Source organism: Sminthopsis crassicaudata, chromosome 3 (genome assembly GCF_048593235.1).
Source record: "Sminthopsis crassicaudata isolate SCR6 chromosome 3, ASM4859323v1, whole genome shotgun sequence".
NCBI classification, from domain to species: Eukaryota; Metazoa; Chordata; class Mammalia; order Dasyuromorphia; family Dasyuridae; genus Sminthopsis; species Sminthopsis crassicaudata.
In genome coordinates this window covers 614653149-614680327 of record NC_133619.1, presented here as the reverse complement: position 1 = coordinate 614680327, position 27179 = coordinate 614653149, and the positions used below count along the sequence as shown (strand labels likewise).

Genomic DNA, 27179 nt, shown 5'->3' with positions numbered 1-27179 from the left:
TATTATTCCCATTTTACAGAGGAGGGAACAGAGGCTCAGAGAGGTGAAGATAATGAAGGCATAAGTTCTAACACTGTCTCTTGTTAACAGTATTAACAAGGATAAACTGACATTCTGGCTCTGGCCTCCCTCATTAGACCTACTTAACTCTGTTGGGTAATCACACTGGCCATCCTGCGTGTCCCCTACATGGCATTCGAGTCATCACAGATTCAGGACCAATCCAATCCCAACACACATTTTATAACTGTGGAAACTGAGCCTGAGGGAGAAGAGCCTCAAGATCACACAGATAGGAAGTGGGAGAATGATTTGAAACCAGGTCATAGTAGACTCCAAACCCCATAGTCCCTTTCCAGGACTCCCACAACCCTTGAGCTAAGCTTGGGAAGAAAGAATTGACATGCTTCCTTCCCTTATCAAGACTATCTATCCTAAGCTCCAGCTGTGGGCTCGCTCCATCCCTCAGGAAGCTGTGCAGCAATTTCATATTTACTAATCTGTATTGTTTTCTGCTAATCTCATGAAGATTCCATGTTAATTTTTTCATATAGCCCCAAAGGGCTGTCATTTCTGAATCTGGAGTAGGAATCTGGCACACAGTAGGTGTTTAACAACTGCTTCTTATTTTCTATTTTAAGTCAGAATCATTTCTCTATCCCCAGAACCTAACTCCATGCTTGACACAAAACAAGCACTTAATAAAATGAAGGAAATTTCTTTGCCTATAATCACACACATCCATTATCTGTCATCACCAGGGACATGACAACAATACAAGCACACATTTTTATAGTTCTTTGAGTACATAGCTAGACATGTTTCCAAAGGACTGCCAGGGGAAACGAGACACTATGGCAGTGGTCCTCAAACTTTTTAAATAGGGGCCAGTTCACTGTCCCTCAGACTGTTGGAGGGCCGGACTAGAGTAAAAACTAAACCTCACACTGTCTCAGCCCATTTGTCATAACGGGGCCGCATACACGTCCTCAGCAGCCCCATTTGGCCCACAGGCCATAGTTTGAGAACCCCTACACTATGGGTTAATGGAGAGAGAGTCCCACCAATCCTGCTCCCCCAGCTTGATTAAACAGAAATCGTTTCTGGGAATGGCCCCTCTTCCCCTTTTCTGGACTTCTGAGTTCTTTAAAAAAAAAACAACAAAAAAAACCACTTTCTGAACTGTTCCACCAATGACAGAAGGATGTGTTCACTTAATCTGGCTTGATGGGAAGGGCTTGTTCTAGCAGTCAAAGGACCTGAGTTTTTAAAGGAAAACATCCATGCCATGGATGACCACATGAACTGCTGCTCCAAATCACTAATAATCAGAAGCATGCAAATACAGCCACGAGGTCTCGTCTCACCTCACACTCAAATGGGCAAAGATGACTTAATTAATTAATTAGGATTTTCTTGCCTTCCCAAGTCTGGGCTGTCAAGTTAGCACTTTTTCTAGAAAATAGCCAATGGCCAAAGGACTAAAAAATGACAGCTCCCACTGGTATAAATGGATATAATCACAATTCTAACCCTTGACAATTTATTATGGATTCCTTAGTAAGCCTTCCACTTTGAATGAACCATCAAGGGGAAAAGAAGTCATAAGATACCAGACACTAAAGTTGAGGGTAGCTAGATGGTGCAATGGATAGAGCACCAGCCTTAGAATCAGGAGAACCTGATAGTTAAATCTATAACTTACAGACTTAAATAAACTTAATAAGTCTATAACTGTCTCAGACACTTAACACTTAATAGCTGTGTGACCCTGAGCAAGCCACTTAACCCCAACTGCTTCACCAACCGCCCCCCCTCAAAAAAAAAAAAAAGGACCATGCCCAGGATGGTCCTATCATTGGGAAATCTCATTCTCCAAGATCCAATTAACCCAGGTCCTCACACCTCCCTCTCTGCCTCTAAAGGGCAGAGTCAAGAGCCCCAAAACCTCCACTTAAGGAGGAGGCTCCTTTCCCACCTTGATCAATTTCTTTCTTTCTTTTTTTATCATGCCCCTTCTCTACAGGCTATCTTCTCCCACCATTTTTTCTACTTCAGTTTCCCTTTCTATAGTCTTCCCCATTAGATTTATAAGCTCTGAGGGGCAGAGCCTGGCTTTTTTTCACATCTATATCCCTAGAGCAAAAGTTTTCTGACTCCTATTGATTTGCGTTTTTAACTGCAAAGACCCTCAACTTTCCTAAAGGTCACCTAACTTGAAAAGATATTTTCTAAATGCTGATTCCCCTCCCTTTGCCCCAGAAAAGTTGAAAACTTTGTCAATAGTTATATATAACACTTTGAAATTAGTCAAATGCACATTTACACGTGGCAGAGTTGTGAGTACTCTAGGCCTGCACTGCGCTAATCACATTACAGTTATCTAGTTAATCCCAACAATCAAGTCTGGAAGTAAGTGCTCCTGTTTTACACAGGAGGAAATAGAAGTCAGGGGGGTTAAGTGACTTCCTCAGTGAGTAACCATCTGAGGCAAAATTTGAATTCAAGTGTCCTCAGACCCAGTAATTTATCCAACAGGCAAACTAAGAGTCTCTTCACCAAATAAGATCTTAGTAAAGGTGGAAGATCACTTGGTCAAATGAAGTCCCGTATGAGTAGCCTTTGGGTTCAGTTTGCGTCTCTGATCAGTGTCATGTTTTTAACATGCTCCCTGGAATGGGCCGGGAAAGAGCTGCTCGAATTCATTTGGCCCCTTTAAATGGGGGTGGTGCAAATCATTCTGCTCTGGCTGAGCTGTCCGTGCAGGTGAAAACGAAGTTGGAAAATTAGCAACTGAAGTATCTCCAGGGCAACTATCTGAATTAGCCTATGTCCCTAAGAACCTCTAGGAGAAAAAAAAAATCTAAAATAAAGAGACCAGTTGACTTAATGCCTTAACCAAGCACCCAGCAATGGGGAGATGGATCGATTGGCTCTCCCTGAAGTGTCAACGCCAACACCACCTTCCGATAGGAGGGGACCATCCTAAAGATCCAGTCTGCCTTAGAACAGAGGATCCCGAGGGCCCTTGGGAGAGCCGGCGGCCGGCCAGGCGCCGGCGGAGCAGGACCTCCCGGGCTGCTCCGCACCCCAGCCTCCCTCTGCACTGCGACAAGTGACCGTTAATGCCTCTGTGAAAATCGTTCATGCTGTGTTTAAGCCCCTCAGAATGTTGGGACTCCAGAAGGAAGAATCATTGTTCTTGTGGCCCCCTCCTCCTCTGAGCACAAGTTCTGTAAAAGACACGGACTCCAGGCCCGGCTCTGCTACTTAGTAACGATCATGAACTCTCCCACTCTGGGCCTCGGTTTTCTCCTCCGTAAAATGGGTATGAAAGCGCTTTCTTTCACTAGCCAGGCCCAGGACCTCGTGGGGGAAGCTCGCTCCTCCAGAGGCGCCCACCAGAGCCTCTTTTGGGATAAGGAAGCCAACAAGCCAATCCAGAATTAATGAGCCAAAGACAAAGGCCCAAAAAAAGGATAATTAAGCCGGGGCCACCCCGGGTGTGTGGGTGGGGGGGAGGGGAAGGTAAACACACCACAAAAACATCTACATAAAAGAGAGCTGCCATTATTATTTAATTACAGCACTAAGCACCTATTAGGGCCAATAATGAAGTGTTTCTCATTCATCCCTCCCGAGAAGAGGGACAGTCCCTCCAGACAAGTTCGGCACCTGGCCCCGAGCAGTCAGTCCCCCAAGGGCGGGGTCCCCCGGTCCGCCCGCCCCACCTCCCACGCCCGTGGCAAGGACAAAACAGGAAACAAAGCTCGGAACACCTCACGGCCCGGCGCCCCCGCCTCCCCCAACTTTCAAGGCAGCGAGTCCTACGGGGCATGCGTCCTGTCGGCTCAGTCCCTCCCCTCCCCAAAGCAGGGCTTCCCCCAGCTTCCAGGACGACGGAGAAGGGGCGGAGAGCAAGGCGGGGGGAGCATGCGCGGTGCCGAGCTTCGCCGGCCCCTCCCCTTCGTCGAGCGCCGGAGCCGAGGCGGCGGGAACCTCAAAGCCCCGGCAAAATCGCCGCTCCCTGCAGAGCCTTCGCGGGCGGGCGGCCGGCCCCGCCTCTCCCTCCCTTCCTTTCCCCTTCCCCCACCCCGCCATGACTAACCCGCCGCGCGCAGGAGGGGAGGGAGTCGGGGAGGCTTCTTCCCCCCCACAACTCCCCCTAGCTTCCCGCCCGGAGGCGCCGCCTGCTCCTCCCCCCCTTCATAACCGAACTTAAAAACTCTCAATTCCCCCAAAGGGAGGGGGAAGGGAGAAGGCAGCTCCCAGCGGCCGGCGGGGGCGGGGCTATGACCCCCCCCAAGCTCCCCGTTCCACTCCGTTCCGTTCCCCCTCCCCCCCGGACCCCAGAGCACGCGGGCTTCGGCCCCCCCCGCCCCCGCCGCCAGCATGGGGGGGGGGTGATGGGGAGGGAAAAGGAGCCCGGGCCGCGCGCGGCGCCCCCCCCTCCGCCCCGGGCCCCTCACTCACTATCCGCTCCTTGGTGTGCTCGGGCTCCGTGATGACGACGGCCTGTCCCGCCCCCGCCTTGCCCGGCGGCGCCGGCTTGGCCGCCCGCTTGGCCCCGGGGCCGAGGCTGCCGCCGTCCAGCTCGGGCAGGCCGTCCTCGTCCCCGCTGCTGCCGCCGCCGCTGGAGCTCCCGCGGTCGGGCCGCTCCCGCTTCCTGCCCGCGGCCGCGCCGCCCCGCGCCTTCCTCGGGGGGCCGCCCCGGGCCCCCGCCGCTGCCGCCGCCGTCCCGTTGCCCGAGCTCTGCTGCTCCCAGGCCGCGGCGGCGGCCGTCTTCGCCCCGGCTCCGAGGCCAGCGCCGAGCTTCTTCCTGGGCATCCTGGTCCCGATGGGCGTCCTGCTCCCGCTCCGGCCGCGCTGGGTCTCCCGGCTAGGAACACACACACACACACACACACACACACACACACACACACACACACACACACGCACGCAGTCAGGCGGGCACATCCACGACACAATAGAAGCGGGGGTCAATTTAGGGAAGGGAGAAAGCGAAACCAGCCCGACCCGAACCCACCCAAGTCCCCGAGCCGGCCCCACAGGGGCAAGTTTGGGAAAAGCCATGCAACGCTTTAAGATCCCCCCAAAGTACACAAGTGCACCCCCGCGTCCCCAAAGGCGTCCTCCAAAAAGTAAAAAACGGGGAGGGCATCCAAGATTGCACCTCCCCTCCCCAAAAATAACCCCGAAATCCTGGCGGCAAAGGGTTTGGAAATACTTGTAAGGAGTCCAGCAGTCTCCCTGGGGGTTCTCCCGTTTAAAGGGGGGTCGTGTCGCCCCTCTCCCCCACCTGCTGCTTTTGTCTGAGAGCCGCCTGCCAGCACCCTCCTATCCGGTTTAAAAGCCCACAGTGAAATTAATGGCAATTATCTTCCCCTCCCCTCCCCCTCTCCCCCAGCTCCCTCCCTCCCCCGCCTCAAACGGCTGGAGGGTCTATCCAAAGCCAAGTCTCCGGCCTTCTCCATCCCCAAGGGAAGTCAGGCCCCGGGGGTTCTGGGCGAGGCGGACCCTACGAGGGAGGGGTGCCGGTGAAAAAGAAGAGCCCTCTCTCCCAGAGACATAAAAAAAAAAAAAAAAAAAATGCTACCCCTCTCCATTTAAATTAAAAAAAAAAAAAAAAACACCACCTGGCTTTTTTTTTTTCTTCCAACCAAAAAAACACGCAACTTTGCTGGGTGCCCCCAACTCTAGGGCCCGGTCCCCGCAGCGGATGCCCCTCGGGGCGGCTCGTTCTCCGATCCCAGGCTGCAGAGCTCTCCGGGCTACCCTCGCCTTCCTCCGGCGCTTCTCTTTTCTTTTGCTCTGTCTGCCTTTTTTTTTTTTTTTTTTTTTTTTTTATTGATTTTGAACAATGGGATCTCTGTCTGTCTCCGATTAAACCACGTGGATCCGCCTTCCTTCCCTTTTTTTATTCATTCAAACCTCCCCCTAGCCCCCCCCCCCTCCCTTTCCCCAGGTTGGGTGGTGGTTTTTTTTTTAACCTTTTCTCTTTAAAGAGAAGGAAACAACCAAACTTTCCCCTCGCTCCCAAAACTGATCGCGCTTCAATTGCAGCCCCCCCGCCCCCCACCTGGACTAAAAGTGATGAAAAAACTAAGCCCTCTCCCATTAAAGAGATACCCGGACCGCTCGTCTCTAAACCGCACCCCTCCCGTTCCCGCACCCCCCCTCCTCATCCCAGGAAAGAAAAGGATTTCAACCCACTCACCAGATACACTTAAAATGTAAATACGAGCTTCCAGGACAAATGCTTCACTACAAAACAGAAACACATGGACGAGCAGCAGAAAATGAGAGAGCTAGAGGAGAGCCGAGGGAGCGAAGCTCCTCACCGCGCCCTCTCCAGGTCTGGAGGACCAGAGGGCCGGGAGGTCGGCCTCTTCTCCTCCCCCCCTCCCCCTCCCCTTCCCCTCCCTCGGCGGACCGCGCGGACCGCGCGGGCCGCCCCCGCCCCCTCGCTAGCACCCGCTCCACGGCCAGCCCCGCTCGGCACCGGACGGACTAGGCCGAGGATGCTCCCTCCCCCCCTGCCCACCGTGTCTGAGTTCTTCCAGAAACTTTGCGAACCTTCCCTCCGAGGGCTGTCTGTCTCCGGGGGGTCCCACGCGGATCCGGCTGGGGGGAGGGGGATCCCCGGGAACGGGAGTCCAAAACCCCCAGAGTGACAAAGCGCCCCCGGCCCGTCCAGCCTCTCGCGCCTCGCCAAGGGGCAGCGACGGCCCGAAGCAGCTGGTCTGGCGCTCCGGGTCTCCCAGGACTCGTGCTGGAAAATGGCTCCTGTTCGGCCCGGGAGAGAGTGACCGGTCTCTCTGCTCGGGTCATTGCGGGGGCGTTGTGTGAGGACGCGGGAGGGTCGGGGGCGGGGAGGGGCAGAGCCGAGAGAGGACTCCGGAGGTCACCCAGAGGTGATGACAGAGCAGAGGGGACCCGAGGTCAGCCGGCCTTCGTTTGGTGGAAGGACCAGGCCCAGAGAGACCAGTAACTGGCCCAAGGTTCCGTCAGCGCCCTTTGGTCCCGGAGGCGAAGCCCTCCTTCCTCCCAGGCTCAGCCTGCAGCGGGAGATAACTGGGATGTACAACGTTACACAGCAAGCACCGCGCAGTAATGGCGTCTGACACTGGCCCCACCGCTCTGGGAGGGAGGTGATGGATCTTATGCCCAATGTACAGATGGGGAAACTGAGGCGGGCAGCTTGAGGCTCCTGACTGCAGGTCCGGCGCCGCATCCCCTAAGACTTGGACCTAAGTGTCCTGGCTGCTAACCCAGCGCTCTTTCCACTATACCAGGAGAGCATTCAGTAATTAAGTGATTGGAATGGGTTTTACTATGTGCCTGACTCAGTGTTAAGTTCTGGGAATACAAAGAAAAAAAATCATTTCCTTCGCTCCCGGTCTAATAAGGGAGACAAGGTGCATACGGCGAGGTATGAGCAAGATAGAGGGCAAATCTGGCAGGATCCCTAGGAGGAGGGCACCGGATTGTGAAACAGAATCTCTTAACCGTGGCAGCGTCCTTATTCTCGTCCTCCTGGTACCTCCGAGACTGAGAGCTCCTTCAGGGCAACAACTGTGTCTTTAGTCATTTTGTGCCTCAGGCTCCCAGCCGGCCCACCTATGCAACCAAGAATCACTGGTTATCGAGCTGAACTAGCTCCCTTAATAACCCGCCACCACTTCCGAGCCTTGCTCAGGTTTCTCGTCGGGACCACCGCTCTAAGATTGGCAGCGAGGTTCTCCCAGGCTATGGAAGGGCAAGAGCAAGGCCAGCTCTCTGTGAAGGACGGAGCCCAAAAGTTTGGATCCCTGAGGTGACTACCAAGTGATGGACTGCCTCAGATCTAACAGCCAAAACACTGGAGGCTCCGTGGTAGAACGCCGGGCCTAGAGCCAGGAGTTCAGATCTGGCCTGATGTGGGAGCCTGGGCAAGTACTGCACCCTGTGTGCCTCAGTTTCCTCATCTGTAAAACGAGCTGGAGAAGGAAACGGCAAACCCCTCTAGTATCTCTGCCAGGAAAACCCCAAATAGGGTAACAGAGTCAGTGACTAAACCTGAGTGAAATGACTAAACAAATGGAGGTTTTGTCCTAATCCCTATTAACAGTCACAGACCTTTAAAATGTCTATGGAATCTTTGTGACATACGGGGAAGGGAGATTGACATCAGAGGGCCAGAGTTGAATCCTACCTGTCCCTGCCTGGGTACAGCTATTCTCAGGAGCTCCATCTCCCCTTCAGTAAATTAATGGAGTTGGATTTAATGACCTCTAAGCTCCTTACCAGTCGAAGCCCTAAAACCTTTTGCTAGAAAAGATGCTTCTTGAAGGCAGAAACTTTCTGGATGTCTCCCCAAAAGAGAGTTCTATTAGTTTTGTTGAACTTGATTAGTAACCCTCTCTCTGAATAGTTTGTTGAGTGAGTGGCTGGCTGGCTGGATGAATCCTTGATGCCAAAGGGGAGTTGGGAAGAAAGCAGCCTCTCTGTCATATGGAAGAAACTAAAATTTTACCTTATTGTCCAATTGCATCAGAGTTTAAGAGACGTCCTTCATGCATACATATATTGTATTTAATTTGTATTTTTACATATTTAACATGTTTTGGTCAACCTGCCACATGGGGGGGGGGAGGGAGAAGGAGGGGAAAAGTTGGAACAAAAGGTTTGGCAATTGTCAATGTTGTAAAATTACCCATGTATAGATCTGGCAAATAAAAACTATTATAAATAAATAAATGAATGAATGAGTAAGTAAATGAATGAATGAATAAATACATACATACATACATACATACATACATAAATAAATGAATAAATAAGTAAGTAAGTAAGTAAATAAATAAATAAAAGAGACATCCTTCTTTTACACCAGCGAGGGTGATGGGAGAAAAAGACCTTTCACCAGTGATAATCTGAAGGTACTCTCTGAAGGTTGTACTGGTTGTTTGGGAGTTTGGCACTGTTTGGCATGTTTGGCAATCATGGGAAAAGGAGGAGGCTTGATCCACTTGAACTCAGAAGTGACTGACAAAAAAAGCTCAAGTTCCAACAATAAGTGTAAAATGCTGATGGAAAAGGGGAGAAGTGATAGATTTATTAGTGTATTGTATAAATGTATATGTATATGTTTGTATACACATGTGTGGAGAGGGAAGAGGGAGACAGAGACAGAAGACACAGAGAAACAGACACAGAGAGAGAAACAGAGACACAGAGATAGAAAGACGTGCAGAGAGACAGAAACACTCACATAAACAGAGACAGAGACAGAATTCCTCAGACCTGCATAGGACTTTGACCTCCAATCAATTTCTGATTTTCTCCATCAGTCCTGCCAGCTCTGTTTTTACCTTTCTGTGTGTGTCTGGTGTATAGCAAGCACTTAATTAACATTTATGGCCTGACTACCAGCCCTTACTCTTAGAATTCTCTGAAATCCAACATGTCCTCCCTAATCTCCAGTTTTCCAGCCAAGTGCATCATACCCTAGATAAATCTCTCTCCCAGCAGAGCAAAACTGCAGTCCCTTCCACAAAATGCCACTTCCTCCAGGATCTTTCTGCTCAAACCACACTCTGCTAAGCTCTTTATTTTGTAACTTCTGATGGACTCATCTTGTGATCTTTCGGGCTGTAATTAACTATGTAGATCCCACTGCTTTTTTAGGGGAGGGACTGTATCTTGTAGAAACTTAGTATCTTCTCTGCCTGTAGAAGGTACACAATAAACAGCCACATGTGTTGTATCTCTACTAGAGTGTCCCTACATTTTTTTAATCGGAAGCTGAATTAGGAAAACCTTTTTCTGATCCCTTTCATGAAGAAATGATATGAAAGCAGCTACAGAGAGCTGATTCCTTGAGCTCCTAAGGCTAGCTCCAGCAGGTTCTGCCTTCCTGCACAGGATTCACTACAATCCTATACTGTATCCCACTTCCAAGGACCAGGCTAATTAAGGGAGACTTCACCCCACCACTTGCCCCCCCTCCTTTAGCAGTCAGATCACTTGGTAATGAAACTTTGGTCATGGGAACCCCTGCCTGAGACACCAACCAAAATACCTTATAGAAAATAAAAGCAGCATAAACTAGAATTCAGCTGAACCTCTAGCATCAAGGGCCATTCAGGAAATGGCATGTTGATACTTGTCCCCAAGATGTGTTTACTCCCAAACAACCAGTACAACCTTCAGAGAGAACCTTCAGGTTATCACTGGTGAGAGGTCTTTTTCTCCCATGGATAATGTTCCCCCACCCCCCACTGGTGTAAAGGAAGGACATCTCTTAAACCCTGATGCAATTGGACACTAACAGACAGTTGCATCATATGATCTTCTAGGCGTGGTGCTCTCCAAACTGGTTTTTCTGGAGAGGGAGATGCACCAGTCCGACACCTCTGCAGGAATAGCAGAAGACTGGCCCTACTCGTCCTGCCAGCCAAGCAATTTTTGCTAGGACATGTCTCCCTCCTGTGCAACCGTTCATCTAGAAAAGGCCAAAGCTCCTTTCCTTCCCAAAAGGAGTGTCCCCCCATCCATGCACAGGGAGGTGTGTCATTTGGGTTGTTACATAACACTTGAAAAAGCAAATTGAAGTTCATCTACATGGATGAGGTGGAAATGCCAGTTCCTACTCCAAAGCGATGATTGCTAAATCTAATTTTAACCACGTAACTTCTCTTATGATGGAGATAGGACTGGGGAAGATGCTGGGCAAAGATGTTGAAGGAATTATGGAGTATAAACTCAAGGAGGGAATGGATCTTTTGCTTGTTTCCTTGTTTTGTTAAGTCTTTATATATCTAGTGCCTAGCACTATGGTCCCCACCTAATATGAACTCAATAAATGTTTGTTGGTTTGTTGTTTGGATGATTTAGGGAGGACAGGAGAACTCTTGCTAGCAATCATGGGAAAAGGAGGAGGCTTGATCCACTTGAACTCAGAGGTCAGAAATTAGACGTAACGGATGAAAACTGCACAAGGATTTCACCTCAGAAAACTTTCAGATGGAGCTGTACTAAAGTGTCATAGAAGACCTTGGGAGATAGGGAGCTCCCAGATGCATGGGGTCTCCTTTGGGAGGAATGTAATTGAAGTCATTCTTCAGGTATAAGCTAACCTGAATACACTCTGAGGTCCCTTGCAACTTTTGGATTCTGTTGATGTGCCTGCTGAGTGCTGGAGGGTGGGATGAGTGGGGTGGGATGAGGAATATAGGGTTTCAGATGGAAAAAGAGTAGATTTTTATCCTGCCAACCAATTTGCCATGTGACTTTGTGGAAGTTCTTTCATTTTTCTCATCCCCAGTTTCATTTGTAAACTGGTTTGAGTCCATTACCAAATTACCATCAGTACTCTTCACAGGAAATATGTAGTGTTTGCAGAGAAAATAGGAAGGAAGGAAGGAAGGAAGGAAGGAAGGAAGGAAGGAAGGAAGGAAGGAAGGAAGGAAGGAAGGAAGGAAGGAAGGAAGGAAGGAAGGAAGGAAGGAAGGAAGGAAGAAAGGAAGGAAGGAAGGAAGGAAGGAAGGAAGGAAAACATTTGTAATGGAAATAAACTAGAACTCTTCCCCATAAGATCAGTTGTAAATCAAAGATTTCCACTGTCACCAATATTATTCAGTATTGTATTGGACATCCTAGTAATAACAATAAGAAAAGCAAAAGAAATTGAAGGAATCAGAATAGGAAATGAGACAATAAAACTATCTTTTTTTTGGCAGATGATATGATGGTATACTTGAAAAATCCCTAAGACTCCACTAAAAGGTAGTTGAAACAATTATTTTAGCAAAGTAGCAGGATATAAAGTAAATCCACATAAATTATCAGCATTCTTATATATCCCAAACAAAATCCTGCAAGAAGAAATAGCAAAACATACCCCATTTAAAAATATCTCTAGGTGATATAAAATATCCTGGAATATACCTACCAAAACAAATCCAGGAATTATATGAACAAAATTATTTAAATAAAAAACCACTTTATACAAATAAAATCAGATTTAAATAATTGGAGAAATTTTAATTGTTCATGGTTAAACAGAGTCAATATAATTAAATATATTTAATTCAATGAATTGACAACTTCACCTAATTTATATACTTGAAACCATTCTAATTAAATTACCAACAAATAATCTTACTGACATTAGAAAAAAAAAATAACAATTCATTTGAAGGAATGAAAAGTCAAGAATTTCAAAGGAACTAATGAATAAAAAGGTGTAAAGAGAAAATGTTTAGCAGCATTTGATTTTAAACTATATTATAAGGCTATAATTATCAAAACTATCTAGTACTGGCTAAGAAATAGAATGGTAGATCAGTGGAACAGAGTAGACATACATTTTACAGCAGCAAATATAGTCAGCTTGTATTTGATAAATGTAAGAATTCATTATTTGCTTAAAAAAATTATTGGAAAAACTGGAAAGTTATCTGGCAGAAATTGGATGTGGACTACTGTCTTACAACATTTACCAAGATAAGATCAAAATGGCTACATATATAAAGGGAGATGTTACAATAAATTTGAAGGACATGGAATATACTATCAGACTTATGAATAGATGGATAATTTATGAATAAACAAGATAGAGAACAGTATAAGGTATAAAATAGATAATTTTGATTACACTAAATTAAAAAGGTTTTGGACAAATGTAGCTGAAATCAGAAAAAAAGCAGAAAATTTGGAGAAAAAATTTCATAGACAGTCTCAGATAAAGGTCTCACATTTCAAATATATAAAGAACTTTGCCAGATCTATAAAATATGAGTCATCCCTAAATGGTAAATGATAAAGGATATGAATAGGCAGTTTTCCAATGAAAAAAAATCATATAAAAAAATGCTCTAAATTATTATTGTCTAGAAAAATGCAAATTAAAACAACCTTGAAATATCATTTTATACCTAAAATGATTAAAGGAAAAAATGACAATGTTAGAGGGCATGTGGAAAAATTGGGACACTAATTCATTATTGGAACTGTGAACCAATCCAAACATTTTGGAAGACAATCTGGAATTAGGCCCAAAGAGTTATTAAACTGCCTATACTCTCTGACCCAGAAATACCACTACCGGTCTGTTTCCCAAGATAATTAGGGGAAAAGAAAAAGAACCTATATGTTCTAAAATATTCATAACAACTATCTTTATGGTAGCAAAGAACTGGAAATTGCAGGGATGCCCCCAAATTGGGGAATGGCTGAACAAGTAGTGTAATATATTTGTGATGGTATACTACCCTGCTATAAGAAACGATGAATTCAATGATCTTAGAAAAACATGGATAGACTTGCCCAAAATAATGAAGAATGAAATGAACACAAGAGAATGTTGTATACAGTGACAATAACATTGTTTTAACAACAACTTTGAGTGACTAAGTCAATTTGGCTACTATAAATATCCAGATTAGCTACACAAGGACCTATGAAGCAAGATAGTATCTGTAATCAGAGAAAGAACTGATAAATAGAAGTATATATAGAATGGTCTTACACATATACTCATATACATACATATATGTATATATATACATTATATATATATATATTAGGCACATATATGTATATATGTGCTTAATGATAGCTAGAGAGAGGGAAAGGGAAAAAGGTAGGAAGGAAGGAAAAAAGGGGAAAAATTACATGAAAACTTTATTATATTTTAAAAGGAATAATAAGTTACACATGATAAATTTGCATTTTCATGTGCAATTATGGAACGACTTGTTTTATTTCTTAAATTCAGAATAAAACATATATTTTTTTTAAATTTACCAATGCCATAGAGACATGATGGGCCAAGCACTGGACCTGGATGACTCATCTTCCTGAGTTCAAATCTGGCTTCAGACACTTACTAGTTGTATGATCCTGGACAAGTCACTACATTCTGTTTGCCTCAGTTTCCTCATGTATAAAATGAGCTGGAGAGGGAAATGGCAAAGCACTCTGGCAGCTTGTCCAAACTGAAAGGGCAAATTCTTCTGCAACTTAAGGTTTTAAGGAGTTTTCTAGGACACCGAGAGGCTTCAATTTTTCATTGTTACACTAGTATCAGGACTTGAACCCTGCTTTTGATCCAGGGTTGACCACCCTGTTCATTACACCACACTGAGTCTCATTTGGGACACATCATTGTTAAAATATTTGGTTTTCTGCTTATAAAGATCATGTTCCTAAAAAAATAAAATAAAATAAAATAAAATTAGGAAATGGTTTTAGAATATTCTAAAAGTAGAAATGAACTGCCCTGAGTTTCATAAGACGCTGACTATTTTCTTCCTAAAAGAGCTACTGAAGATTGTCTAAGTGTTATGCCTTCGTTTTTTATAAATAATTGAGTCCCAGGGAAGGAAATGACATGCCTAAGATCATACAGAACAGTCAGTGCCAGAACTAAGCCATACCATATTGGTGACTACCAGCTGAGCCCGATCTGACCAAGAGTTTAAAAGCTAAATTGGGCTAGATGTTCTCTCTGAGATCCTCTGAAGTTGTAACATGGTACTCTGTTCTAAGGTCACTTTCAGCTTTAACATTCTCTATTTTAATACAGCTTGGACATTCTATATTCTGAAGCCTCTCCCAGTTCAGATATTCTATCTTCAGACATTCTGCGGTCTAAAGTCCCTTTCAGCTCTAACATTCCATTGACTATGCTTCTGAATGCTTCCAAATAAACTCTTCATAGAGAATCTATTCCTATCTGTTCCTTCTCTGTACAGAGCCCTCTAAGGAGCAAAAAAAAGAAAAAAAAAATTTAAAAATAAACAAAGATTTCTTGGTCTTCTTTAGGCCTTAAAACATTTAATGTTTGTTTGCCTTTAAAACCAAACCACCTGATTCCCCTATCCTCTGGAAGGAGGGATAGAAAGAGGAGGGGCTCCCCCTATTCATCAACCCACCAAGCATCAATTAAAGGGTTAGACTAAATGACTGTCTAGGCATCTTTCAAAATGTAAAATTCTAAGATTCTAAAATCCTGTGCATCTGATTTTAATAATACCCCATAGATCCACAGAGTTCTGAGGTTTCACAAATTGATTTTCCTCTACCGCTCTGTAAATTTGGGAGTCTGGGCATCCTTATCCCCATTCTGTAGATGAATGAGGGTATTGAAGCTCAGAAATGCTGAATAATATGCCCATGGTCCCCTAACTAGGAAGTTCACAGTCAGAACTGTATCTTTTTTTTTTTTAATCCTAATATTTGATGAATCCAAAATTCCATGAGCCTATGATTCTAAGAATCCCTGTTTCTAAGATTTTATGAGTGGCTGTGGCTACATTATAAAATTTAGTTTTCAAGAGTCACTATTCTTTCCCTATGGGTTGGTGAGCTTCTGAGTAAACCCTAACTAGTCTAACTAGTTATCATCATAACTTAATGTAAATTGTTTTTTTCAAATAAATGGGCATTGAAGTCATGGAAGTTTTAAGGAGGAATTAGACCTTTAGAACCTGAGGTCATACCAAAGGAAGGCAGATCCAAGTAGGAAGCCAAAATTGGCAAGAAGAGGGCTGTTTCAGGAAGCCTGGACAAATCCCTCCCAACCTCTTCTCTCAGAGTTCAATCAATAATCAGTCAATGAACATTTATTAAACACCTGCTATGTTCTAGGCACTGTGCTAAGCACTAAGATACAAAAAGAGGCAAAAGGCATCCCCTGCCCTCAAGGAGTTTGCAATAGAAATTCATATACCACTTTGTTCAGACCCTATAGAATACATCTTTTTTTGATAAGTTTTTGCCCTATTATAATCATCAATAAAAGTCAACATTCCAATCCACTAAATGTTTTTTAAATGATAATTCATGAAATAATAATGTGCTTTATTTTATTTTGAAAAGGTAAACATTAATTTTAGCAACAATATTATAAAATCATCCCATTTCCTTCTACACCCCCTTCTGAATCATTTTTCTGTGCATTTTTTCAAATGGTGATTTTTTTTCTTTTACATAATTGTAGTCAGTATTGTACCATGTTCTATTCTACTTTTTTCATTCTGCGTTATTTCTTGCAAGTCTTCCAATTTTTCTTTGTATTTTTATTAGCATTATTATTAGCATTTGTATTTCGATTCGTTTAATGGAGAAGAAACACAACATTATTGATGGAAAGCTGGCCCAGAACCCAGGAAGACTTGCACTCCAGTACTTCTCCTGATGCATAAATATACCACTGAAATCATATATCCAATTTTTTAACACCCCAATTGTATAGGGTGTCCAATTAAGTGGTGCAGTGGATAGAATGCTGGACCTGGAGTCAGGACGACCTGAATTCAAATTTGACCCCTTCACTTAATCACTATATGACCTTGGGCAAGTCACCTAACCCAATTTCCCTTAGTTTCCTTATCTGTAAAATGAGCCAGATAAAGAAGTGGCAAACCACTTTACAATCTTTGCCAAGAAAATCCAAATGGGGTCACAAAGAGTTGGACATGACTGAAAACAATACAACAGAGTGTCCATAAACCTCAATTTGTTTTTTTTTTATTTTTTTATTAATTTTATAATTATAATTTTTTGACAGTACATATGCATAGGTAAATTTTTTTTTTTTACAACATTATCCCTTGTATTCACTTCTTTTCCAAAATTTCCCCTCCCTCCCTTTACTCCCTCCCCTACATGACAGGCAATCCCATACATGTTAAATGTGTTACCGTACAGCCCAGATACGATATATGTTAAACCTCAATTTGTTTGGCCATTCCCCAGTTGTTGGAAAACACATTTTGTTGTTTATCATGTTGTTATTTTCTTTGCTGAATAATGTTGCTAAAATTATTTCCTTTTCATTTTTGTAGTAAAAAACCTAGAGTCAGCTATGCAAATTAAGGAATATATCCTTGGGTCTAGAGCCAGGAAGACCTATGTTCAAATACAGCCTCAGACATTTACTAGCTATGTGAACCCTGGGATGTCATTTCCCTTCTGTCTGCCTCAATTTCCTCATATAGGAATAATAGTATTATAATGGTATTATTATTCCCTCAATTGTTATGATAATCAAATGATATAATAATTGTGAAGTACTTTAGAAATTTATAAACAAATGCTAGCTATTCTTTTCAATAACACTATTGGGATGTAGGCTTGTGGAAACATTCCTGTATAAAATGCTAGAAACAGCTTTAGAACCTTTGTTGCATATTATCATTATAGTTTCCCAAAAGGTTATACCATCAATAACTATATGAGAAAATGCTCCAGAGTCTAAATTGCTGATAAGTAGGAGAATTAAAATTAAAACATCTCAGAAGTTCCTCTTCATAATTCTCAGATGGGCAAAAATAGCAAAAAATAAAAAATAAAATGGAAAGACAAGTCAGAGGGGCTTTGGGAAAACAGGTGCCCTCATTTTAATAAATTGTTAGTGAAACCATGAACTGGTCCAGTCATTTTGAGTTTTTGTTTTATTTTGTTTTGTTTTTCCCAATAATATTTTTATTTTTCCAAATAAATGTAAAGATAATTTTTAATATTTGTTTTTGTAAAACTCTGTGTTCAAATTTTTCTCCCTTTCTTCCTTACCCTCCCCTCCCCAAAATAGCAAATAATCTGATATAAATTAAATATGTGCATTTCTTTTAAACATATTTTCATATTTGTCAAAAAAATCAGACCAAACTAGGAAAAAAACCCACTAGAAGTAAAACAACAAAAGGTGAAACTATAATGCTTCAATCCACATTCAATCTCCATGGTTCTCTCTCTGGATGCAGATGGCTATTTTCTATCCCAAATCTATAGGAATCCAGTGCAGTCATTTTTGAAAGCAATCTGGAATTATGCCTTCAAAAGGTACTGTGCTGTGTATAACCTTTGACCCAGCAATACACACAGTAGGTCTATGCCCCAAGGAGATCAAAGAAAAAAAGATTTTAAAAAATTTCCAGGGGCTCTTTTTGTGGTGGCAAAGAATTGGAAACCAAGGGGATGCCCATCAACTGCAATGTAGTTGAACAAGTTATGATGTATGAATGTGATGGAGAACTGTTGTGCTATAAGAAATGATATTACCGTTGCCATAGTAACATGTGTTACACTGTGTTCTTGGTTCTATTCATTTCATCATCTCATACATCATACTCATCATCGCTTCCCAGGTTTTTCTGAAACCATGCCCTTCTTCATTTCTTATAACACAATAAAACCTTACTTAGCATGATGACCAACCACAGTTTATAAGGAAACACAAAATCTATCCCCAATAGAAAAATGGCAGACTTAGAATATAGACTGAAGCATATTTTCTTTCCCTCCCTTCCTTCCTTCCTTCCTCCCTTCCTTCCTTCCTTCCTTCCTTCCTTCCTTCCTTCCTTCCTTCCTTCCTTCCTTCCTTCCTTCCTTCCTTCCTTCCACTTTTTCTTTTTTCTTTCATCCTTCCCTTCTTTTCCCCCCCTCCTCTTCCTTTCTTCTCTTCCTTCTTCTCCTCTTTCTCCTCCACCTTCTCCTATTCTTCCTTCTTCTCTTCTTTCTCTCTTCATTCTCCTCCTTCGGTACTATTTTTAAACAACATGGCTAATGTAGAAATTTGTTTTTGCAAGATATCATATTTGTAATGCGTTTTGTGTTCATATCTTCTCAATTAAGTAGAGGAGGATTGGGTTGGGAGCAGAGAAAATGTTCAGAAAAAAATTAAATAAAAGTTATAATGTATAATGTGTTGGAGTACTATTGTGCTGTAAGAAATGATGAAGGGGCTGCTTTTAGGGACTAAATCTGCATTTCACAGTAATCTGGAAAGAATTGATGCGGAGTGAACTAAACAGAACCAGGAGTACAGTTTATATAATCACAACAATAAGATAAACTCAAGCAACTTTCAAAGACTAACACAGTGACCAAGCACAATTCCAGAGCATGAACAATGCTACCATTTCCTGATAGAGGTGATAAGACTCTGGGAGCAGATTGAGACATACTTTTCTTTCGTGAACTCTGCCAATGGAAGAAATTGTATTGCTCTACTATCTGTGTATGTTACAAAGGACTTGTTTTTCTTGCTTTCTCAATTGGTAGAGAGAAGAGAGGGAAGGGAAAAGGGGAGTCATAGAGAATGGGGATTTGAAAATAAGATAAAATTGATTTAAAAAAGAGACTATATTTGTTTAATTTTAAAAAATTATACTAATTTTAATAACTATACATCATTATATGTAATACACATATAATATATATATAATAACCTTTAATACACTTTTCATGTAATAATGTATATTGCAATTCCCTTCATTTATATATCATCCCTCTAGACTGAAAGCTTCATGGGGATAGGGAAAAAAATCTTATCTAAATTCTTTCTTTCCTTTGGACAGGAGCACAATCCTTTGTATAAAGTTGATCCTTTTTAGCTCAAACTTCTATAATATTGCACATATGACATTTGTAACAGGGGTTTTGTTTTTTTCTTTTTCAACTAAGGGAAGAAAGTAGATGTGGGAAAGAGAAGGCAACTTTTTACTGACTTAAAAAAAATTAAAAATCCTAACTTGTGAACCTACTGGGGAGTGAAGGTTAGAGGACAGAGGTACAAAGTTAATTAGCTAAACAAAGGGAAGGGAGGGAAACAAATTTTTCCATTGGTCAGTCCTATGGCCTCTTGCTTAAACCATTTAGACCCAGCATGCCAGAGTATTTTGGGAATCATATGACAATCCTAGGGGTAGCTAAGTAGCACAAGGATCAGAGCACATTCAAATCTGGCCTGAGGTACATATTAGCTGGGTGACTCTAGCCAAGTCATTTAACTACCAAAATAAAAAAAAAAAATTCATATGACAATTGGTGGGGGGGGGGGGTGAAATGCAAGAAGGGAAAAGAAAATTAAAATCTGTGTAATACTAATTAATGGGATTTATTTCTGCCACTCGATTTTTGAGTTGGGTCCCCTTTTAAATCTAAAGCATTCCCATTACATCTGACTGCCATGGTGTTCTGTAATAACAAATTTTGTCAACCTACTTTTCCATCAGTAGCATGGGAATTATATTCATTCAGAATTGGGTAGGCATAGTCTAAATATATATTGCAAAGGAGTCCTCATCTCATCCAGTGGGGCTCCTTCCTATCTCATTATAGAACAGGATGCAGCATCATGGCATTGTGAAAAATGAATCATTCAATAAATAAATAAATACTTACTATGTGTCAAATATTGTAATAAGTGCTGGAAGGGCAAAGAAAGGCAAAAGACAGTCCCTTTTCAGGAAGGAAAAAAAATTGGAACACAAAGTTTTGGAAGGGTAAATGCTGAAAATTATCTATGTATAAGTTTTGAAAATAAAAAGCTTTAATAAAAACATTTTTTAAAAAGAAAATTGGTCGCAGGATGAATTCAGAGTGAAATGAGCAGAACCAGGAGATCATTATACACTTCAACAACGATACAGTATGAGGACGTATTCTGATGGATGTGGATATCTTCAACATAGAGAAGATCTAATTCAGTTCCAATTGATCAATGATAGACAGAATCAGCTACACCCAGAAAAAGGAACACTGGGAAATGAGTGTAAATTGTTTACATTTTTGTTTTTCGTCCCAGGTTATCTTTACATTCTGAATCCAATTCTTCCTGTGCAACAAGAAATTTGGTTCTGCACACATATTGTATCTAGGATGTACTATAACATATGCAACATGTGTGGGACTGCCTGCCATCTATGGGAGGGGGTGGAGAGAAGGAGGGGAAAATTAGGAACAGAAGTGAGTGCAAGGGATAATGTTGTAAAAAATTACCCATACATATGTTCTGTTAATAAAAAGTTATAATTATAAAATTAATTAATAAAAAAAGAAAATTGGTCATTCTTTCATTTAGTTTAACAGTAACCATGAATATAAGTTATTATAAACAATGTAATGAAGACCATATCTTTCTGTCAAGAGCAAATCTGTCACTGATGGATCTAAATTTGAATTTGAAATTTTTGAAAATTAAACTTTATTCAGTTAACCAGATAAGTCTCTGATGATAACAAAAAATAATTACTGTGTATGAATTTTCTTTGAAGAAGTTATCTTTTTCTATTATTGTTTTGTTTCTGATTATTTTTTAATAATTGCTGAGAGAGTTTTTGTTTGTTAATATTCATTACATAGAAAATCTATGTGCCCAAAAATATTAAAAATAAATCCTTCATGGAAAACATTTCATGTAATACCTTTGTTTTAGTGAATAAGATGCTAGACTTAAAAAAAAAGTTCCTTTTCCCAAGTCCATCTTCTAATGAAGGAAACCACACATATTAATAGTTTCAACTGCAAGTGAGAAATCAGATGGTTATTCCTCTTTCCACTGATAAAATTATCTCAGTTTTTGATGTTAAATCATGTGACAAGGCCAAGAATTTTGATGACTGGAACTTTCTCTTCTGGATCTTTAGTAAATGTAGCATTGGCAGGGGCAGTTGCTGGACTGCATCTCCAGAGGAATTGCTTCCCAGGATGACGGCTGTGGCTCGGTAGCAAAAAGCCTTCTTTGGTGTTTGATTTAGGTCTTTCTTCTTTTCCATTATTGGTGAAGGGATTGAAGTATTTAATCAGAGAGAGATCCCCTCCCCCAAATTCCCAGCATTTGAGTCTTGCATTCAATTCAACTTTGGTATTCAAAGGAGCAAAGAATGACCTTTAAAATCTAGTTCAGAAGTGGTCAGATTAAGGATTTATTTAGCAACCATGATGCATCTGGGCATAAACTTGTTGGGCCCAATGTTATATGGGAACTGAGCTAAGAGAGTGCCCCTAAAGTGTTGTGGGTGAGGGAAAGGAAAATGGTTGAACATTTATTTTTGCTGTAACTTCAAAAGTATTGTCTCTATGTTAAGTAACTAAACAGAACTAGTTTAACACCTAACAATAGAGAGAACACAATGGATAGGGCTTCAAGTCTAGGAAGAGATGTTTCCCCCTACTCATGGTATTCTAGGACCTGTAAAGGAAGGTGTCACTTGTCTGGCTCTGGGCAAAGTAAACTAGAGATTTTATTTTTTAAAATAATAGCTTTTTATTTTCAGAATATAGGCAAAGCTAGTTTTTAACATTCACCCTTGCAAAACTCTTTGTTCCAAAATTTTCACCCTCCCTTCCCCCCCACCCCACCCCTTGAAGCAAGCAATCTAATATATGTTAAACATGTGCAATTCTTCTATACATATTTCCATATTTATCATTCTGCACAAGAAAAGTCAGATCAAAAAGGGGAAAAAATGAGAAAGAAAACAAAATGCAAGCAAACAACAACAAAAAAGTTGGAAATACTATATTGTGGTTCTTTTCCCACAGTTCTCTCTCTGGGTGTAGATGGCTCTCTTCATCATTGAAAATTGGAACTGGTCCGAATCATCTCATTGTTGAAAAGAGCCACGTCCATCAGAATTGATCATCATATAGTATTGTTGTTGTGTATAATGATCTCCTGGCTCTTCTCATTTCACTCAGCATCAGTTCATGTAAGTCCCCTCAGACCTCTCTGAAATCCTTCTCCTGGTCATTTCTTATAAAATAATAATATTCCATAATATTCATATGCCACAATTTATTCAGCCATTCTCCAGTTGATGGGCATGCACTCAGTTTCCAGTTTCTGGCTACTACAAAAAGGGCTGCCATAAACATTCTTGCACATACAGGTCCCTTTCCCTTCTTTAAAATCTCTTTGGGATATAAGCCCAAACTTTTTGAGCATAGTTCCAAATTGCTCTCCAAAATGGCTGAATGTATTCACAATTCTACCAACAATGCATCAGTGTCCCAGTTTTCTCATATCCCCTCCAACATTCATCATTATTTGTTCCTGTCATCTTAGCCAATCTGACAGGTGTGTAGTGGTATCTCAGAGTTGTCTTAATTTGCATTTCTCTAATGACTTGGAGCATCTTTTCATATGGCTAGAAATAGTTTCAATTTCTTCATCTGAGAATTGTCTGTTCATATCCTTTGACCGTTTATCAATTGGAGAATGCTGCTGGTCGTTTCTTAACAGAACAATAATATTCCACAACATTCATATACCATACCTTATTCAGCCATTCTCCAATTGATGGACATCCGCTCAGTTTCCAGTTTGTAGCCACTACAAAAAGGGTTGCCACAAACATTTTTGCACATGTGGGTCCCTTTCCCTCCTTTAAGATCTCTTTGGAATACAGACCCAATAGAAATACTGCTGGATAAAGGGTTTGATAGCCCTTTGGGCATGCAAACTAGAGAATGTTGACTGCATTGTAGTTTTAAAACTTGCAAAATGTCCTATGTATGTTATAGTTGACAGAATATAGAACATAGAGTCAGGGAGATGTAGATGTAAATCTTGCCTCAGTGACACTCTAGTAGTAGGACATTGAACATACTACTAGGGTTTAGTTTTCTCTTATATTAAATGAAGAATAGACTAGATAGGCCCTTCCTGTACTTGATCTGTGACCTCATGATCTTCCTTGATATCAAAATGACTTTTAAAAATAGGAAGAAGGAAGGGGAGGAGGAGGAAGAGATCTTGAAAGAAAAAAGAGGCAGAGAAACGAGGAGAAAAGGAGAAGAAGAAAAAGAAGAAGGGGGAACAGGAAGAAATGATACCCAATCCAATAATAATAGTAGCCCATTTCATAGAGAAGGAAACTAAGGCACAGTATAATCCTTGAGCTGCTCATCTGCTCTCTCTCATAACCAGCCCACTTCCTTTTCCTATCCTTGATGATGTCTTCTTGCTCACAGATTGTCAATGGCAATGAGCTGAAGTATATCTGGGTTACTAGGTGGGGTTGGCAGAGAAAGACTGAAATACTGATAAGATTGGCAAGCAGGGAAGGCCCTGAATGAGATTAGTGTCATGGGTAGCCCCGTCTTGCTATGTCCAGCCAGAAATCTAAGTTATATCAAACCCCAAGATTAAATTTTCCCCAATAAATCTGTCCCTGGCTCACAACATCTTTGCTGAATCTCTTTAGGTTAAGCTCATCATGGCAATGTCTTCCTCCTCCCCTTCTCTCCATGCCTCATGGTGTCTTTTTCCTTCTTATAGTTAACAAGTTTAGGGTACTAAACTCCTCTATGGATTTATCCTATTAGTTAAGGACATATTCTCACCTCATGGAATATGCTCTTTTTCCTGGTTGTGAGTTCCATTAGGGAACTTATCTTCTCCATTGTTAATTGTTAAAAACCTCTTGGTGTCTAATTAATTATTAATTGGTGTCCTCTCCCAACCCTATTTCATATTTACCACTCCTGGTGTCTATTGTATCTCTTCATTTTGTCAGTAATCTCTTCTTCTAAATGAACCTGCCTTTGGCCAAAGAGAATGGCCACTGTGAATCCTTCACATGACCGAACCCCAACATTTGGTGCTCATGTCAGTCTCAGCGTTCGGTTTGCTGAACACCAAATACATCATTTAGAAGTAGGAACTACTATTCTGGACACATCCCTTTTGCCCCACTCTACCTCTCTCTTCTTCCTTTTGGTCACTTACATTTTGGTTCTAGCTCTCCAGAAGACCATGATTCCCATAGACATCTTCTCCATCCATTCTTACTTACATCCACCAAATATCTTATCCCTGTCCAATCATTAGGATCTCCTTGATGTAGAAGACTTCCACACCCCGAACGACACATTTGCAGTCCCTGCCGCTCGTTCTTGTTCATGTCCTCTTGTAAATCCCCCATAGTAGACCCCCTGATCATCAGACGTGAAGTTTTCATTGTGCCTTTGAACATTCTGAGAGTCTCAATGAACTGCACTGAAGGGATGCAATTCACTGAAAGCAGAAAATAAAACCCAGAAAACTGCTTTCCCCCAGGACTGGCAGATAGGGACAAATGTTTTTGAGACAGAAGGAAGGGAAGGAAATATAAATTAATCACAGATTTGACAAAGAACTGGAGGGTTATTATGAGATGAAAGGGTGAGCCGTACCAAATTTCTTTTGCAATTAAGGACTCAAGAACTTGAGGAAAGGGCTTCCTTTCCTTGGAGAATACCTCCAATTTATCCTGTATATATATTTTGCATTTATCCAGTCTTTGCATATTTTGTCCCCCATTAGAATGTGAAAACAAAGACCATGTTTTGTCCTTTCTATGTATTCCCAACACTTTCCACAGTGCCTAGCACAAGGTAAGTGCTTAATAAAGGTTCCTTGACTCTACAACTTCACTTTGGGGTTCATTAGGTGTCAGAGCAGATCGAATGTTGGAATTGGAGTCAGAAAGACCTGTTTTTAATCCCCTCTTAGACACTTACTGTGTGATCCACTTTACCTCTGTTCTCTTCAGTTTCTTCTTTTATAAGATGGATCCTACTTCACAGGGCTGGGGTCAGATGAGAAAATATATGTTGTAATGCCGGAGAAACTGAGGCAAGATAGAGATCAGAGAGTTTTTAATATTTTATTTGGGTTTCTGAGAGGGAGAGATAGTCTGGAAGCAGAGCAGAATCCATTCTCCCTCCAGGGCTGAATTGGACTTTTGTCTTAAAAAATTCCATATCAAATATGAGATTCAATTTTTATACGTGGCTCCAAGATCAGGGGAGACAAAGCCAAGGGGTGAAGTCCGAGCATGGGTGAATGGGGACTTTCCAGGCAGGGACCATCAATTTGGTTCCTACAGGATGGGGATAGCACTTTAAATTCTGATAAACTGGGAGTGAAGGGGGTAGTCAGCTAGAGACAGAAAGTCTGGAACTTAGAGACATGTAAGCTATCTCCCAGTAACTCATCTGCAATTTATGGCTCTATGGCAGGGGTTCTCAAACTACAGCCCATGGGACAGATGCCGCTCACTGAGGACGTTTATGATCCCACTGGGTTATGTCAAATGGGCTGAGGGGAGGAGATAGAGTGTGAGGTTTTGTTTTTACTATAGTCCGGCCCTCCCATAGTCTGAGGGACAAGGAACTCGCCCCCTAGTTAAAAAGTTTGAGGACCACTGCTCTATGGAATGCTAATGGTCAGGGGTCCCAGCCCTAATTATCTCAGTCCTAATGGTCAGGGAGGGGGGTAGCAACCGGGGGATTGAGGCAGAACAATTCAGGGAACTGAGGCAGGACAATTTAGGGAAACTGAGGAAGGACAATAAAAGGAAACTGTGGCATAACACTGTGAGGTATTTTGCATGCTTTAAAACACTATAGAAAATGTGAACTTTGTTAGATAATCAATGGAGCCAATAGACAATGGTTTGTATGACTAGAAACCATTATATGGGGCAGCTAGGTGTGCAGTGGACAGAGCACCAGCCCTGGTCAGGAGGACCTTAGTTCAAATCTGGCCTCAGACACTTAGCACTTCTAACTGTGTGACCCTGGGCAAGTCACTTAACTCCAATTGCCTCGGGGGAAAAACAAAGAAAGCCATTATATCTTATTGCTAATAATAGTTCATTTTTTCATAGTCCTTGGGAGTTTTTGAAGTTTGTCAAACTTTCCTCACAAAAAAGTGAGGAGTGTAGACATTAGGAAGTCCATTTTACAAATGAGGAAACTGAAGTTCCATGGAGAAGTGTTATACCTAGAGCCACATAGCTAGTATCAGAACTGGGAGTCAAGCCAAGGGATCCTGACATTGTGCTGAGTGCTCTTTTCATGGTGATTGTACAAAACCAAGATAACTTAAACATAAGGAGGAGGAGAGAAAGAAGAGAGGGAGAGGGAGGAAGATAAAAGAAAAGAGGAAGAAGGAGAGGAAAAAGAAGGAGAAGGGGAGGAGGAGAAAAGAGAGAGGAAGAGGATGGAGGAGAAACAAAGAAGAGGAAAGAGAAAGAGGAGGAAGAGGAAGAGAAGAACTATTAACCTGGGAAGCTACATTAGAACATTTCATACAATAAACCTCATCTTCCAACCACACAGAATCAAACAAATGGGTAGACTAATTCTCTCTTTACTCTCCCCCCTTCCTACTCTGCTGTTAACTAAATTGGAATATAAGGCCAGATTTAGAGATAGCATTCCTCAATAGATACGCAGCGAGAAGATATGATCAAATGGTTTTCAAAAGAAAAAATGGAAATGAACAACCAAATGAAAAAGATATTCCAAAGTGTTATAAATAAAATAAATAAACATTAAAACATCTCCAAGGTTTTATGTGTGAAGTAAAGCATAGGAAAATAGGAAAAGATGAATAGTAATGGAAACAGTTG

The 27179-nt window shown here is 41.9% G+C and overlaps 1 protein-coding gene across 4 annotated transcripts in view; it reads right to left on the bottom strand.

Moving 5' to 3' along the window:
* Positions 1–6777, bottom strand: part of RCC2 (regulator of chromosome condensation 2) — a 48374-nt gene extending 41597 nt beyond the window's left edge. The window contains exons 1-3 of one of the 4 annotated variants that reach the window (XM_074306094.1): positions 6580–6777; positions 6221–6267; positions 4474–4879 (exon numbers count right to left, since the gene is read on the bottom strand). In XM_074306094.1, coding sequence (XP_074162195.1) covers positions 4474–4827 — 354 coding nt within the window. In that variant the 5' untranslated portion in view covers positions 4828–4879; positions 6221–6267; positions 6580–6777. Of the gene's footprint in view, positions 1–4473; positions 4880–5230; positions 5390–5639; positions 5860–6220; positions 6268–6579 lie in introns of those variants that run through there. The other 3 variants (XM_074306095.1, XM_074306097.1, XM_074306096.1) reach the window with 3 other exon arrangements.
* Between the last annotated feature and the right edge of the window lie 20402 nt (positions 6778–27179).